The 14,069-nt window shown below is 35.1% G+C and overlaps 3 protein-coding genes across 5 annotated transcripts; 2 read left to right on the top strand and 1 right to left on the bottom strand.

The window, feature by feature from the left end:
* The first annotated feature begins 16 nt into the window (after window positions 1-16).
* Window positions 17-2,982, top strand: LOC104703407 (D-glycerate 3-kinase, chloroplastic). The gene is made up of 12 exons (XM_010419413.3): window positions 17-402; window positions 833-1,221; window positions 1,303-1,382; window positions 1,452-1,503; window positions 1,598-1,639; window positions 1,723-1,801; window positions 1,883-1,914; window positions 2,018-2,086; window positions 2,166-2,240; window positions 2,324-2,440; window positions 2,527-2,577; window positions 2,681-2,982. Exons 1-12 carry the CDS (start codon window positions 156-158, stop codon window positions 2,822-2,824), a joined length of 1,377 nt encoding a protein of 458 aa, XP_010417715.2. The 5' UTR covers window positions 17-155; the 3' UTR covers window positions 2,825-2,982.
* Window positions 2,983-7,483: 4,501 nt separating this feature from the next.
* LOC104703404 (auxin-responsive protein IAA15-like) lies at window positions 7,484-8,842 on the bottom strand. The gene is made up of 4 exons (XM_019227274.2): window positions 8,496-8,842; window positions 8,202-8,392; window positions 7,890-7,986; window positions 7,484-7,690 (listed from the first exon to the last, which is right to left on the bottom strand). The coding sequence occupies exons 1-4, from the start codon at window positions 8,711-8,713 to the stop codon at window positions 7,645-7,647; spliced, it is 552 nt and encodes a 183-aa protein (XP_019082819.1). The 5' UTR covers window positions 8,714-8,842; the 3' UTR covers window positions 7,484-7,644.
* Window positions 8,843-11,492: 2,650 nt separating this feature from the next.
* On the top strand, window positions 11,493-14,029 carry LOC104703402 (E3 ubiquitin-protein ligase At1g63170). 3 transcript variants are annotated; one of them, XM_010419410.2, is made up of 5 exons: window positions 11,493-11,718; window positions 12,125-12,969; window positions 13,054-13,179; window positions 13,275-13,554; window positions 13,702-14,029. In XM_010419410.2, the coding sequence occupies exons 2-5, from the start codon at window positions 12,275-12,277 to the stop codon at window positions 13,864-13,866; spliced, it is 1,266 nt and encodes a 421-aa protein (XP_010417712.2). In that variant the 5' UTR covers window positions 11,493-11,718; window positions 12,125-12,274; the 3' UTR covers window positions 13,867-14,029. The 3 variants fall into 3 exon arrangements, with proteins under 3 accessions (XP_010417712.2, XP_010417710.2, XP_010417711.2); XM_010419408.2 differs by having other exon boundaries at window positions 11,493-11,769; XM_010419409.2 differs by having other exon boundaries at window positions 11,555-11,899.
* The last annotated feature ends 40 nt before the right edge of the window (window positions 14,030-14,069 follow it).

The raw sequence follows: 14,069 nt of genomic DNA, 5'->3' as shown, positions 1-14,069 counted from the left end.
GCATTAATGACACATTATCCCAGGGGAGGAATATGACTCACATATTATGTGGCAAGGAAATAAAAAAAAATTATCAATTAGTTCTTCTTCTTCATTGCTGATGTGTCGGTCTGCTTTGAGATAGAGAGAAGAGAGAAGGGGAGAAGGGGTCGAAAATGGCGGTGGCCATATCATCAAGTACAAGTTTGATATCATCGGCATGGCAAGCGACCCTTCAGCATTATAATAATCCCAGAGATTATCCACTGATTCCTCCGTGTCACTCTAATCCTAATCCTATTTCCAATTCTTTTAATTTCAAAAGACATCATCGTCCTTCTTCTTCCAAATTTAACGACCATGTCCTCTCTTCTTCTTCCTCCTCCAAGCTTTCTCCGATTCCAACCCTTTTCTCCTTCTCTGGTAAACCAACCCCTCCAATTCTTTTAATTTCTCTTTTTTTTCTTCTCCTGGGTCTCTTGTAATCTTTGGTTCCTCTTGTTTCTTTATTGTTTTTGTTTAAAAAATCTGTTCTTTTTGGTCCTGTTTCTCTAATGAATTTTGTATTCATTGGTTTGCATTTTCGGCAGATTCCTCAAGAATTTTCGAATGTTTTCTGATGGTTCCTAAGAGTAAACAAAAAAAAAAAAAAAAAAAAAAAAAAAACAGATTTTTTGGAGTTTCTGTGTTAAGGTTTAGATTGTTTCATCTGTCTTGTCAGACATTGTTTTGAATTTACTGACTTAAATTAATCGTAATAGTCGTAACCGGCTCTGCAACTTCAGGTTTTAAGATTGTTGTGGATAGACTAGAGTGATGATGACCTTCTTTTTTGCATTTTTTTTACGTGTAGGCTGTGGATGCTCGTGGATTCAGGACAATTCAATGGTTCATGATTATGCTACAAGTTATGGTGGGGTCTCCAACAAATGCTACTCGTTACCAACAACAAAAACAGTTGATGTCTCTTCAGTCTCTGATCTTTTTGAATTCATATGCTCCGGTCCTCTCGTTGACAAGATTGGTATTACTCCTGAAAGAGTTGGCCTTTCTATTGACAAATGGTTACTCTACGGCTCACAGCTCTGCAGACTCTTTCAGCTTAATGAGCTTAAGCTCACTATTCCTCAGAAAGCTAGGCTATACCACTACTATATTCCTGTTTTTATGTGGTGCGAAGATCAGATTGCTCTCCATAACTCCAAGTTTCATGATGGAGATGATGATGTTCCTCCATTAGTGGTACTACTCACTTGTTTTTTATAATTATAACCTCAAATTAAATGATGGGGTGGATAGATGATGTGTGTTTGACAATTGCAGATTGGATTTAGCGCGCCTCAAGGATGTGGCAAGACTACACTTGTGTTTGCACTTGATTATCTTTTCAAAACTACAAAAAGGTACACTTGGTCTGCTGCAACATATTCCTCTGTGATTCTTATACTAACACAAAGGCAATATTATGTCAGGAAGTCGGCGACAGTATCAATAGACGATTTTTACTTGACTGCACAAGGTCAGGTAAGATATCATTATATAAGGTTTTACTTGTAACCTCAGTTGTCTGGATGTTCTTTCTTCTCCGTTTCTTAGCTTCCATCCTTTTTTTATTCAGACTGAATTGAGAGAAAATAATCCAGGGAATGCACTTCTAGAGGTAAACTCATCTTGAAAATTCTCAGCATATTTCTTTTCTTTAGTTTGACAATATCGTCATGGTTTCTTCTTTGTATCCACCAGTATCGTGGAAATTCAGGAAGCCATGATCTGCAACTCTCTGTTGAAACACTAGAAGCCCTGACTAAACTGACCAAAGAAGGTTTGTTTCCATCTATAGAGTTTTATTCTTGGTGGTTGCTATTTTCTTATTTACCGTTTTAAGTTTTTGGATCATTAACAGGCATGAAGATGAAGGTACCTAGGTATGATAAGGTGAGTAATATCTTCTCTGCTTCATCACTTAGTATCACAAAACGTAGAAAGAAAACAGAGGAACCTGTTCTTAACTCTTTGATTCATTCTTATTTGGCTGCAGTCTGCCTATAGTGGGAGAGGTGACAGAGCCGATTCATCAACGTGGCCTGAAGTTGAAGGACCTCTTACGGTATTTACCATCTTTTCAAGTGTTCTGTTCAAGGTTACAAGGATACAAGTCCATTAAAAAAATGTTTGATGATCTCCAGGTTATTCTCTTTGAGGGATGGATGCTTGGTTTTAAGCCTCTCCCAGCTGACGTTGTTAAAGCAGTTGATCCGCAGGTTATTTCAACTCCCTTAAAACCAATTTGAGTCGCGCAATACAACACATGCTATAATGAAAAACTCTCTTTCTCTTTCTGCAGCTGGAGATTGTGAATAAGAACCTTGAAGCGTATTATGACGCATGGGACAAGTACATTGATGCTTGGGTCGTCATCAAAATCCAGGACCCAAGTTATGTATACCGGTGGCGTCTTCAGGTTTGTATATCTGATAAACAAAACCAATGGTGTGTTTTCGCTGCGTTTTTCTATACAAACCCGGGTTTTGTTTTTGGTTTGAACAGGCGGAAATCGCCATGAGGCAGGCTGGCAAAGCTGGGATGTCGGATGAAGAGGTAAAATAAACAGTTTAGACTAATATAAGTACACTATAGAAGTGGTTACAGAAGAAAAACAATTTGTTGTTGCTTTGAATGTTGAAATATACAATCTGTGTAGGTGAATGACTTTGTATCGCGGTACTTGCCGGCATATAAGGCGTATCTTCCAACTCTTTACGCGGAAGGACCAAGCGGCTCGGACCCAGACCGTGTCCTTGCGATAGATATCGATGAAGAAAGGAACCCGATACTTGCAAACTGACGGAGATGCTGTCTCCATTGCCTTAAAATGTATTACTCTTTTTATGTAAGAGAGAGTATATAAACACTACGCCACACGTTGTTCTTCCTTCCATCTTTTGACATGCTATTTGTTACAGTACTATACTGCACATATATTATATATATATTTTTTGATAATTTAATATTTGTTATTTTTAAGTTTTGTGGTCAGTTGTATGTGTGTGAGATTAGTGAAGCAGGAAAATCTTGTCTGTCTTGTCGATGTTGTCATGTTTAGATCGTGGTGGTCGGCACTGATTAAAAAGTTTTGTTTGTACAGTGGTTTTTGAATAACAATTAAAAGTAACAAAACAAATATATAGTTCGACGGCCAAAAAAGTTCGATACATTTTTAGCATATATATCTAAAAATGTAAATTCGATACATTTTTAGCATATATATCTAAAAATGTAAATATCATTAGGAGTAAAAATCTATCTTAATATTTTTGGAGTATATTTTTGTGTCATTTTTTTTTATCTTGGTATCCAAACAAATCTCAATTAAATTCTCTACAATCCTTACAACCAAACATAATCATTTTCTTATTTGATAATATTAATTTCAAATTTCCTAAAATCTATCTACCTAATTTAAAGCAATATGTTAGATTAAAATATAATTCTCCTTTCACTTTTATTTAATCTTATTTTTAATTATTTGAATTACTATTTAATACATAAAGTTAAAAAAATATTATATTTTTTTCAACATATGATGTGATTTGAATTTCTATAAACAGATATATATTTTAAAAATCTATCTTAACATTTTTAAATTATATTTTTGTGCAATAATCTTTTTTGAAATTATTTTCCAAAAAACCATGGTCTTAAACACTATTAATCACCATAAATTTGATTTTAATCATATTTCATTGTATTTTTGACCATGGTTTAAGACCATGCACAAAACCATGGTCTTAAAACAAATTTGATTTTAATCGTAGTTCATTGTATTTTTGAAAGTACACATATTTATTGTTCTTTCAAAGTCAATCCATATAATTTTATTAACAAGTACGGTTAATTATTGTAAAAACACCAAAATAAAATATATATATATATAAGTGCATTGATATTACAAAACAAATAAATTTATTATGGGGTAAATTTTGCAAATACAAAATATTATATATAATATTCTAATATTTATATTAACTAACTAAAAAAACCTGATTATATTGTACACTAACCTATTTAAATGATTTATGAAAACGAATAGACCTGTGGTAGGGTAAATCTTAGTATTAAGGTATTTATACAAGAGAGCTTTACGTACAGGTATGTCGAATTGAAGGAGGGATTGAATATGTAGGTTGTGGATCACATTGTGGACAATATTTATGCATTAGTGATCATAATCTTATGCGTATGTTTACGTTATGATCGAATTAAAGCTTGTCGAAGATCTGATGCGTATGTTTAATTACGTTCTGTAAAGTGGAGACACTGTTCGCTTCACATCTAAACTTCATTACCAACCAAATTTAATGTACCTTATTAGTCTCACTATAGTGTGGATATGCTAAATCCAGTTTTTCGTGAGATTTAACGTGAATTTTTGTAATCAGGTTTGAATTATAATCTTCGTTTACCGTGAGCAAAGAACAAGTCAAATTAAGAATGATGAGTCGAAAAGATGATTATGGAATTGAAACATAAGAAATAAGAATGACAATACAGTATTTGGTTTTAGAGTAAATTTCTAAGATGCAGCAAGAAACTGTTCCTTAATATAAAAAAAAAGCTGGATTTGTAACAAACATTATAGCAAATCAAACATGGAACTGTAAATCCAAAACAAAATGTAGAAAACTATTTAGATATAAAATCTTCCATGTATGCATTTCATTCATATATCTATTGTTTGCATCTCCAACTTGGTAATTGATATAGTGGTATATATGTGTTTCTCAACTTACAAATCGCCAAGTGGAATTTTCTTTGCCATCTTCTCGATATCGAAATCTTCAGCTTAGGGCAACCCAATGGGGATATATTTTAGGGGCTCTTAAATTGTTTATTCATATATTTTGTAGTTTGAGATGATTAAGAACTTTGGGTTTGTTAATTAAAAGTTCTCCCATGGTGAATTCTTATTTTGAGTCTCTTAATTTAATTTTCTTTTTTGAAAATAAAAAAATTAAATAAGTCATATATGTTTATAAAATTATTGTATTTCATAAAATTTTAAACATAGGAAAACATTAAAACATAATAAAAGAGATGTAAAATTCATAAAAAAAAAAGAAATACTTAATTGTATTCTCCAAATTTTGCCCAAAGATTCTCAACCAAACCAAATTGGTTTGGGTGGTTGTTAATGTTGAACAGGTGGAGTGAGAAGAGATTGCCAAACTTGATTGGAAATTTGGTCACAAACTTGATTTAAGCATTCATCAATGGTGTCATCAAAATTATTGTGTGAAGAAGATGCCATTTTAAAAGAAAAGTGAAATAAAAGATATAGAGTGTTTGATAAGATAGAGAGTGAATTGGTGAGTGTTTGATAAGTCCGAACAATCGTTTTATATACTTGTATCTCCAAAAATTTGTGGTTTAAAATCGTAAGAAAGTTTGTGGTTTGGTGAGATAAAAACAAAACCTGTACTTGTTTGAGAGTAAGTTGGGATGAGAAAATATTTGAAACTTGAGAATAAAGCAGACTGAATATGAGAGTGATTACAATCAAGAGTAGCCGATTCTAGTTTGCTATATATACAAGTTTATTGAACAACAATTGTGGAAAGAAAAACACAGCTGCATGTTCACGGGAAGGAAAAACACAAAGACTTATGTTCTCTTGTGCCGACGTGACAGCTGCAGGTTCACGGGAAGAGCAGAACCACAAACCAGTTTCATTCTCTTGTGCCGACGTGAGATCACAAGGTTCACGGGAATAGCAGAACGTAAACCTGCCGAGGATAAGCAAACAACACATGAGATAAGAATTAAAAACAGAACAGAACCATGTTATAAGAACAGAACTATGTTATAAGAACATAACTATGTTATAAGAACAAAACCATGTTATAAGAACATAACCATGTTATAAGAACAGAACAATGTTGTAAAACGATTCACTAAACTATTCACAACAAGTGTTTAACTATTACAACTACCTACCAAGCATTTGTGTTTAAGTGTCACAAACGAAACTATCAACGACAACAACACAACACAACACAACACCTAAAATTCTCACAACCCAACAAGAAGAAAGACATCAAATCAACAGAATCTCCGACAAATCTTTATGTGAATAACTCAAAAACAACAACATTGATTGTAAAAAGAGACACACACTAACCCGTTTCTCTCTTGCTTTATAAACATGGCCAAACTTTAATAAAGCTGAAGCCGATTACAAACACCAAACCACATACACAAGATCAACTAACACAAGAGAAGCCAATTACTGATTGTTAAAAGCATCATCGAAAACCTGAAATAACAAAAAAGACAAGTAAACATCAATGGTGTCATCAAGAATGAACTGTTATAGGAATAGAGTTAAAAAAGAGAAATCACTTACATTAATCTCTCGGTCCTCTGAATAGCAGCACCAAGCATCATCAAGCATAGCATCACCAAGCATCAATCTATTCATCTCAGCGCCTCACCTTGTCGGATTAAGACAACACAACATGATAGTAAACCAAAACAGTTTTAAACTGCAAGAAACACATTCAAAAGAATAACCAAAACCTATCCAAGCAAAAGAACACACAATAAAACACATCAAGAGAACCTGAAAAACACATCACAAATACGATGAAACATGAGAAACCAACAGAGATATAGGGCAAGAGACCAGTTAGTAACCTGATGTTTCTCTCTTCAAACCCTCCCACACATTAATCTTTGTACCTCGACTGCCTGCATCAAAGAGACAAAGGTATTTGATTTCACTTATGTAGAAAGACAGAAAAAATCGGTTAAGAGAAAGAACACTACCTGAAGATATAGGGCAGAGAAGAAAATGATCCATCAGAACCATCACCGACCAGCAAAGCATCTTCCAAGAGGTAAGAATCAAATGAACCAAAGTACAAATTCAGAAACAAAGAAATGAGAACAACCAACCCTAATCCCAAATTTACGAACAAAATCGAATAAACTCAAATCCCTACTAACTATTCGCGAATTCAACCTACTACACAGAGAAACTTACCCTTGCTTCCAATTGCTTCAACCTCATATGAATGACTCGACTCCAAACTCAAATCAATATCATCCGATTCGGCTCCGAGATTAAATCCCTTCCGCTTCCCCTTTCTTCTCCACATTCGCCTCTGATTCCATAGCTGTAACATATCTTTCTCCTTCCTTTTGTCAAGAATGGCCTTCGATCGAGAGAGAAACAGCGAGAGAGAGATCGAGAGAAAAAAAATTGTAATCGTCGAACAAATGTTTTTTTGGTTCTTCTATTTTTTTGTTCAGCCAACGAACACTCGACACGTACGAGCTCTTAAACCATAATCAAGTATGCAATATTAGAGCCTCTCTTACATTTTTTCTTTATTCTGATTTTTTTTTTTTCCTTCTCCACTAAAACCCTGCGTTGGGATAACCTTAGCTATATAGTGCCTTTTACCGTTATGACAAAACTTTCGTGTAATTGAGATTCAAGAGATAGAGATCGTCAAATCGCCTATATAAGAAAATAATTACTATGAGGAAACAGAGCCGGAGTTTTGTTTTAGTCCATACAATGCCTTTCTGAGTTTACTAACTACATGTGAAGAAACTGATCACCCTGGCGAAGGTGTAAACTAGTACGTCTGTTTGTTTTCTCTATCTTTTCATCAACCTCACACGCTTGCACGATTCCACAAACATCCTGCACCACAGTATCATTAATTCCAAGGGAATTTAGTTTCCTTCACCAAAAAATAACGCAGTAATAAAAAAAACTTTGGTTAATAAATTTGTTAATTTTAAGTTCTGGTTAAAAATGGAAAGAGTAGTACATAGAGTAATTAAGTTGAGAAAAAGAAAATAAGGGAAAGTGTTAAAAAGCCCACACAAGTGTAACTCACATCCACGGCACATCTCCGACTAACATCCAGTCACCGTCCTTATCTTCGTAAGTAGCCACAAACTCTCCCTTCCTCTCCAACTCCGTCGTCACTTTACCTACCATCGTCCAAAAAAACCCACTCTAAAAGTCAATTTACTATAATACCCTCCACTTCGTCAGTCCATCAAAACAAATCAAAATCAAAGTATATTTTTCTTTAACCCCTCTCTCTCTCTCTCTCTCTCTCTCTCTCTCTCTCTCTCTCTCTCTCTCTCTCTCTCTCTCTCTCTCTCTCTCTCTCTCTCTCTCTCTCTCTCTCGCGATTACTTACATATTGTTATTATCCCCTGAAACATGTTTTCTAGAGCGGTGAAAAGTTGTCCGTAGCAATCGTACATCTCAAGATCAATTTTTCTGAGATACGCCGCACCGTCCACTGCCACTTTCACGTATTTCCGCTTCACCGTCATCGTCACTGTTTTCCTCGCCGTCGCTACCGGCGGCCACCCCACCAACTGGTCACTAAAACCAGGATAAACAAAGATCTATTTAACTTGCGTATCTCTATACTATATGTACATACATGCAACGATAAATAAATAAAAAAAAATTTAGTACGCCGTACTTATTAGTTATCATGCTTGAGATAGTATTATTATTATTCTCTTGGTCGTCTTTCCTGAGTTTTAAATCAACGGTCTCGAGGAATCTACGTTTGTGTCCGTGCTTTTTTGGACCGTCCGATGTATTTGTCGGAGTGCCGGGCAAAGCTAGGGTCAGCTCAGTTCCTCCAAGATCACCACCGGAATCCGGCCTAACCCTGACGTATTCCTCCGGTGACATTAACTGTCGTCTCTCTATCTTCTTAATCTATTTATAAAAGTTAAGAATAAAAGTGCGGAAAGTGATGAGACAATATGGCACTAAATTTTGGCTTGAGTGTGTATGAGACTGTAAAGGTTTCCAACTTTGGATTTTATAGTCGCTCTCTATACTTAGTAAGCTAAAAAACCTAGTGAACCCTACCTATAATGACACGTTTCCTGTAACTGGCGGTTTTTATATCTCCACGAAAGCAAGTGAATAGTTGGTGGTGATTAGCTTCTACTTCATGTGGTGTGGGCTCATTTATACTTAACTTAGCGTGCATCTCCTAAACTGTCATTAGTGGATTTAATTGCGCATGTGTCTGTCGGACATCAATTTCAGTTCCATATAGTATGATATATCTTCTCGAATCTAGAGAGATCTTCAATAGTGTTATTTTTTTGTCTACACTTTCTTGTCACTTTCCAATTTAATTTCTCGATTAAAATTTCACCATTATATAAATAAAAACACACATATATATATATACTATCAATGTGAAAATAGTGCACTCCTAAATTATCCATCATCGTACAGCTACACACTATTTAAGTAACAGTATTTTTGTGGATCCAAACAAAAGAAGATTCTCGAAATATGAAATATGGGGTAGCTTAAATTCTGTTTTAACTTTATTTCCTATATATATCTCATAATATTCCGATTTTTTTAGAATGATAAAGATCTGGAAGCAACATACGCTTGTTTGTTATATTATCATTATTGTGTTCTAATTATAACCTCGCTTTTTTAAGATCCCAAGTTATATATGCGTATGGAAAAGAAAATTTTATTAAATAATGCTTTCTCCGTTTCAAAATATAGGATGTTTTAAGCAAACACACAGATTAAGAAGTATTTACTTTTAACAAGTTCAATCAATCAGAAACAAGACTGCATAATATAATATACTAAACTAATCTAAAGGTTGCATTGAAATTTGAAAACATCCTATATTATGAAACAACAAACTTTTCCAAAACATTTTATATTTTGAAACGGAGGGAGTATTAGATTTTGAAATTAACTACTACATCAGTGTTTGAAAAGAAATAATAAAATGATGAACATAAGCCAGTTATGAAAATCATTTCTCAAGCAAAAGAATTCATGCTCTGTGACAAATTAAGAGGAAGCAAAAGAATATCAGTATTTTAGTGAGAAAAGTTTGAAAAACTACTGTATTAAGCTAACAGTTTCTTTCATATCTGATATAAGTTATCTTTGAAACTGTGCTTATATCAATAACAAGCAAACTTAATTTCAATTCTTATTTCAAAGTAGTATATATGTGATAACAGTGAATAAAAAACACGAATCATAGAAAAAGGAGAAAAACGTTTTAGACAAAAAGAAAAGAGCGGGGACATAATTAATTACGAGTAGCAGGGGGAATCACGTGACTCTGTTTCTTCATTGTGAAACATTTAAAAGACAAAGATGGATCCTATTGGCGACACGTGGGGAATTTACCTGTTTCCATTGACAGATCCGTGACCGGTAATTCCGGTCAGCCGTTCTTTCGTTTTGTTTTGGTTCGTTTCATTTATATATGATGCGCGCATGGAATGAAACAGTTCTAACAAACTTATAGAACTTGGAATTCCTATTATAAATTTTAGACCCATGTGAGAGTACACATAATAAATGATAAATTTGAGGCATTGTGAGACTATTTTTTTTATTGGACGAGTGTTAATAATAGAGATTTATTTAGACTTCTCTCTTCCGATTTTGATGTTTAAAAGGACATTTGCTCTTTCTTTTTTCTTCAAATGCGTATATGTCATGTAGTTTACCTTGTGACCTTGTGGATATTTTAACAATAACATGATAGTGGTGAGTCTGGAAAAAAAAAAAAAAAAACTACTAGTATATGATTACCACATTTAAGCCCAAACAAAGCCAGATTTTTTGTGATGGGTCAAGAATACATCATATGGGCTGGGCTCTATATGGACCTTCACTCGTTCAATTTATAGCAGCTTATTCTTTTTTCGGATTATTTTTTTTCTCTTTTATAACAGGTTATCAGAAGAAAACAGCTAAAATCAACCCCAACTATTTACTAAACGATTTTTATACCTAAACTTCAACACCCTGCAAATAACAACTTGAGTTGTATTAAAATTCAAATTTGCTACCTAAACTATAAAATGTTGTCAATTTCAACCTTTGTTCGAACAATGTTAAATCAGAGTTTAATGATGTTGAGTCAGATGGTCCGTGACTTCAAAATAATACTGGGACTTACCAAAACTATGTCGTTTTGGTCATTTTGGGTATTTTGTAGCAAGAAATGACCAAAAATGAAGTCTCACAACACACCCGAAAACGGACTCCAATACTCTTGTCAAACGCTTTGTTTTTTGCCACAACACACATTAAAATAACCAAAACAACTTAGTTTTGGTCATTCCCAGTGCCATGTGGATGACACAGATCATCTAACTCAACATCATTAAACTCTGATTTAACACAATTCGAACAGATGTTGAAATTGACAATATTTTATATAGTTTAGGTAGCAAATTTGAATTTTAATATAGTTCAGGTTGTTATTTACAGGATATTGAAATTTAGGTATAAAAAAGCGTTTGACAAATAGTTTGGGGTTGATTTTGGCCATTTTCCCTAGCTTATTAGTTATTTCTTTCTAAGGAAAGAATTAGTTAAATGAGGCAAGCGAAGAACTAACCTTCTGAATAAGTGAATAAGGAGTAAGATATAACCGTCGGATCAGAGAAGATCCAACGGTTTAGAATATTGCAATAACGAAATCTAGTCAAGTAATCATGAGAGAGAGAGAGAGAGAGAGAGTGTGTTATTACTTAATAGTAAAACAACAAGACAACAACTAAATCACACTCTTATCTATCATCTCCCAAATTACTGCCAAAGCAAAAGCTGAAATAATATCAGCTGCCGAATCATAATTTTGTCCTTTAGGCTGGAGGAATGAAGAAGAAGAAGAGCACAAGGTACACCAACTAAGAAGAATTCAACAACCGCAGCTTTTTTTTCAATTTTTGGTAATCATCGAAAGACCCCGCAGCTTCACCAATTCATTCTATATCTTCGACTCTTCTTCTTCTTCGTCGTAGTTTCGATTCTTTTTGCCAAGTCCGGATTTGTGTTTCAGGACCCTAATTTTATGCAAAGGTTGCTTTTTTTATTTTTCTTCTTCTTCTTTGGTTTTGGGGTTTTCATCAAGATCAGAATTTTATGGATTTGAAAGAGTCAAAATTGTTTGGTGGGTCTTACTCCCAAGTTGGATTTTTTTTTTTTTTTTTTTTTTTTGGTTTTTGTTATTGAGTTAGGGTTTCCTCTGATGATCCTAAATGCTACTATTTGCTTTCCTCATGGTCTTCTCTGTGCTGTAACCAGGTGAACCGTTTTACCATTTCTTCTTCTGGCTCTTGTTACGACTTTACATTGGGCTTTGGTGAACGAACGAACGAACAAACACTAATGCTTTGGAGATATATATATTTTGCTGAGAATTTGGAGCGTCTTCAGTTTTCGACTTGGATTTAGATGGATGTTTCTTCCATTGGACGACCAACTACATCCCAAACTGATCAAGATCCTTTGTTAATGGACCTCAGTAACCCTGATCACATCGTTGATATCACTAGCATTGACCACCACCACGACTCCTCATCAAGATCTTCCATCGATGACTTAACTCCTCAGGTTAGCTCACACCTTGTTGAAGAAGAGACAACATCATCATCATCATCATCATCAAATGGTGGTACACAACACTTGCCCCATCCATCTCCGTTGACTCCTCCTCAGCAGAGATCAACAACTTCTTCTAGGAGAGGAGATGATGCCAATGCTCGCCCTAGGAGTCCTTTGAATTCTGGCCTTTGGATCTCTGTTGAGTTAGTTGTCACTGTGGCTCAAATTGTTGCCGCCATAGTAGTTATGGTTCTCGCTAAAGATGAACATCCGGAAGCGCCGTTGTTTACTTGGGTCGTTGGATATACTTCTGGCTGTATTGCCACCCTCCCTATTCTCTATTGGCGTTTTCGCACTTACAACCGAGGTACAGGGCAAGATTCTTCACAACGTGCTACTACCTCTTCTCAAGGCAATAATAATCACCCTTCAGAGTCCACACCTTATACTGCCGTCTCAGTTGCTCAAGCAGCAGATGAAGAAAACGGCGTCGCATTGAGTGCAGCACCTAGAAACAATCAAGTTAGGGAAAGCTTAAGAACAAGGTACGCATAGCTTTGAATTGGCCTTGGAAACAATTGGTTTGGTTAGCTAAGAAATCGAAATTGATAATTGTTTGTGACTTGCAGACTCAACGGCCTGGTGGACCACTTCAAGATGGCCATTGATTGTTTCTTTGCTGTGTGGTTTGTTGTGGGGAATGTATGGATATTTGGAGGTCACTCATCTCCTTCTGATTCACCTAAACTGTACAGGTACACGCCCTCTCCACTTTATCCGCTCTTATGTCTCAATGGTTAATTGAAACTCTTAACACTCATGTTTTTTTTTGTCTGGTTCGGCCCTGCAGGTTATGTATAGCGTTCCTTACTTTTAGTTGCATTGGATATGCAATGCCATTCATACTATGTGCAACCATATGCTGTTGTTTGCCTTGCTTAATCTCTGTTCTCGGATTTCGAGAAAACTTCTCACAAACTAGAGGAGCCACTGCAGAGGCCATCAACACACTGCCTGTCTACAGGTTCAAATCAAAATGTAGAAATGATTTGGAATTTTCAGAGGAAGGTGAAGGTGGATTTCTTCTGTTGGGATCCCAAAAGAAACGTCTTATATCAGGCGAGGATGCCGTAAGTAAATACCACTCAGATCCCTTTAGTGTCGGCTGTGGTCACATTTGACTTAGTAGTAGTTTAAGTCAATTGTATATAGGAGTACAATGTGCCTAGTTAGCCCTATGTTCAACTATTAACTATTGTCTGCATTTGGTTTTGCAGAGCTGTTGCATCTGCTTGACTAGATATGGAGATGACGAAGATGTAAGAGAGCTGCCATGCTCACATGTCTTCCATGTAGACTGCGTAGATAAATGGCTTAAAATCAATGCGACTTGCCCTCTCTGTAAAAATGAGGTCGGAGAAAGCAGCAGTGCTTCCTCATAGACAAAAAAAACTGAGGCAAGAGAGAGAGAGAGTTGATCCCAGCAGTCTTCGATGTGTATAGACTTAAAAACTTGTATAGTTGAGTTGCTGTTTATTCATTTTGTTTGTTTATGAGATGTAACTTTCCAAATCAATAGAATTTCAAATAAATGTGTTAATGCAAGCATGTGAAAGAACGTAGATAAGAAAAAAGTGCAACACCA

The sequence above is a fragment of the Camelina sativa genome, chromosome 7 (assembly GCF_030686135.1).
Source record: "Camelina sativa cultivar CO46 ecotype springtype chromosome 7, ASM3068613v1".
Classification (NCBI taxonomy): Eukaryota; Viridiplantae; Streptophyta; class Magnoliopsida; order Brassicales; family Brassicaceae; genus Camelina; species Camelina sativa.
This window is presented reverse-complemented; position numbering and strand designations above follow the sequence as displayed.

What these genes read in the sequence shown, in the direction of transcription:
- LOC104703407 (XM_010419413.3), top strand. Translation starts at nt 156, where the DNA reads ATGGCGGTGGCCATATCATCAAGTACAAGTTTGATATCATCGGCATGG. An exon ending in ATGATGTTCCTCCATTAGTG is followed by an intron (nt 1,222 to 1,302) that starts GTACTACTCACT and finishes TGACAATTGCAG; the next exon opens with ATTGGATTTAGCGCGCCTCA. An exon ending in GACTAAACTGACCAAAGAAG is followed by an intron (nt 1,802 to 1,882) that starts GTTTGTTTCCAT and finishes GATCATTAACAG; the next exon opens with GCATGAAGATGAAGGTACCT.
- LOC104703404 (XM_019227274.2), bottom strand. Translation starts at nt 8,713, where the DNA reads ATGTCACCGGAGGAATACGTCAGGGTTAGGCCGGATTCCGGTGGTGAT. An exon ending in TCAAGCATGATAACTAATAA is followed by an intron (nt 8,393 to 8,495) that starts GTACGGCGTACT and finishes TCCTGGTTTTAG; the next exon opens with TGACCAGTTGGTGGGGTGGC. An exon ending in GTCGGAGATGTGCCGTGGAT is followed by an intron (nt 7,691 to 7,889) that starts GTGAGTTACACT and finishes ACTGTGGTGCAG; the next exon opens with GATGTTTGTGGAATCGTGCA.
- LOC104703402 (XM_010419410.2), top strand. Translation starts at nt 12,275, where the DNA reads ATGGATGTTTCTTCCATTGGACGACCAACTACATCCCAAACTGATCAA. An exon ending in GATTCACCTAAACTGTACAG is followed by an intron (nt 13,180 to 13,274) that starts GTACACGCCCTC and finishes TCGGCCCTGCAG; the next exon opens with GTTATGTATAGCGTTCCTTA. An exon ending in TTATATCAGGCGAGGATGCC is followed by an intron (nt 13,555 to 13,701) that starts GTAAGTAAATAC and finishes TTGGTTTTGCAG; the next exon opens with AGCTGTTGCATCTGCTTGAC.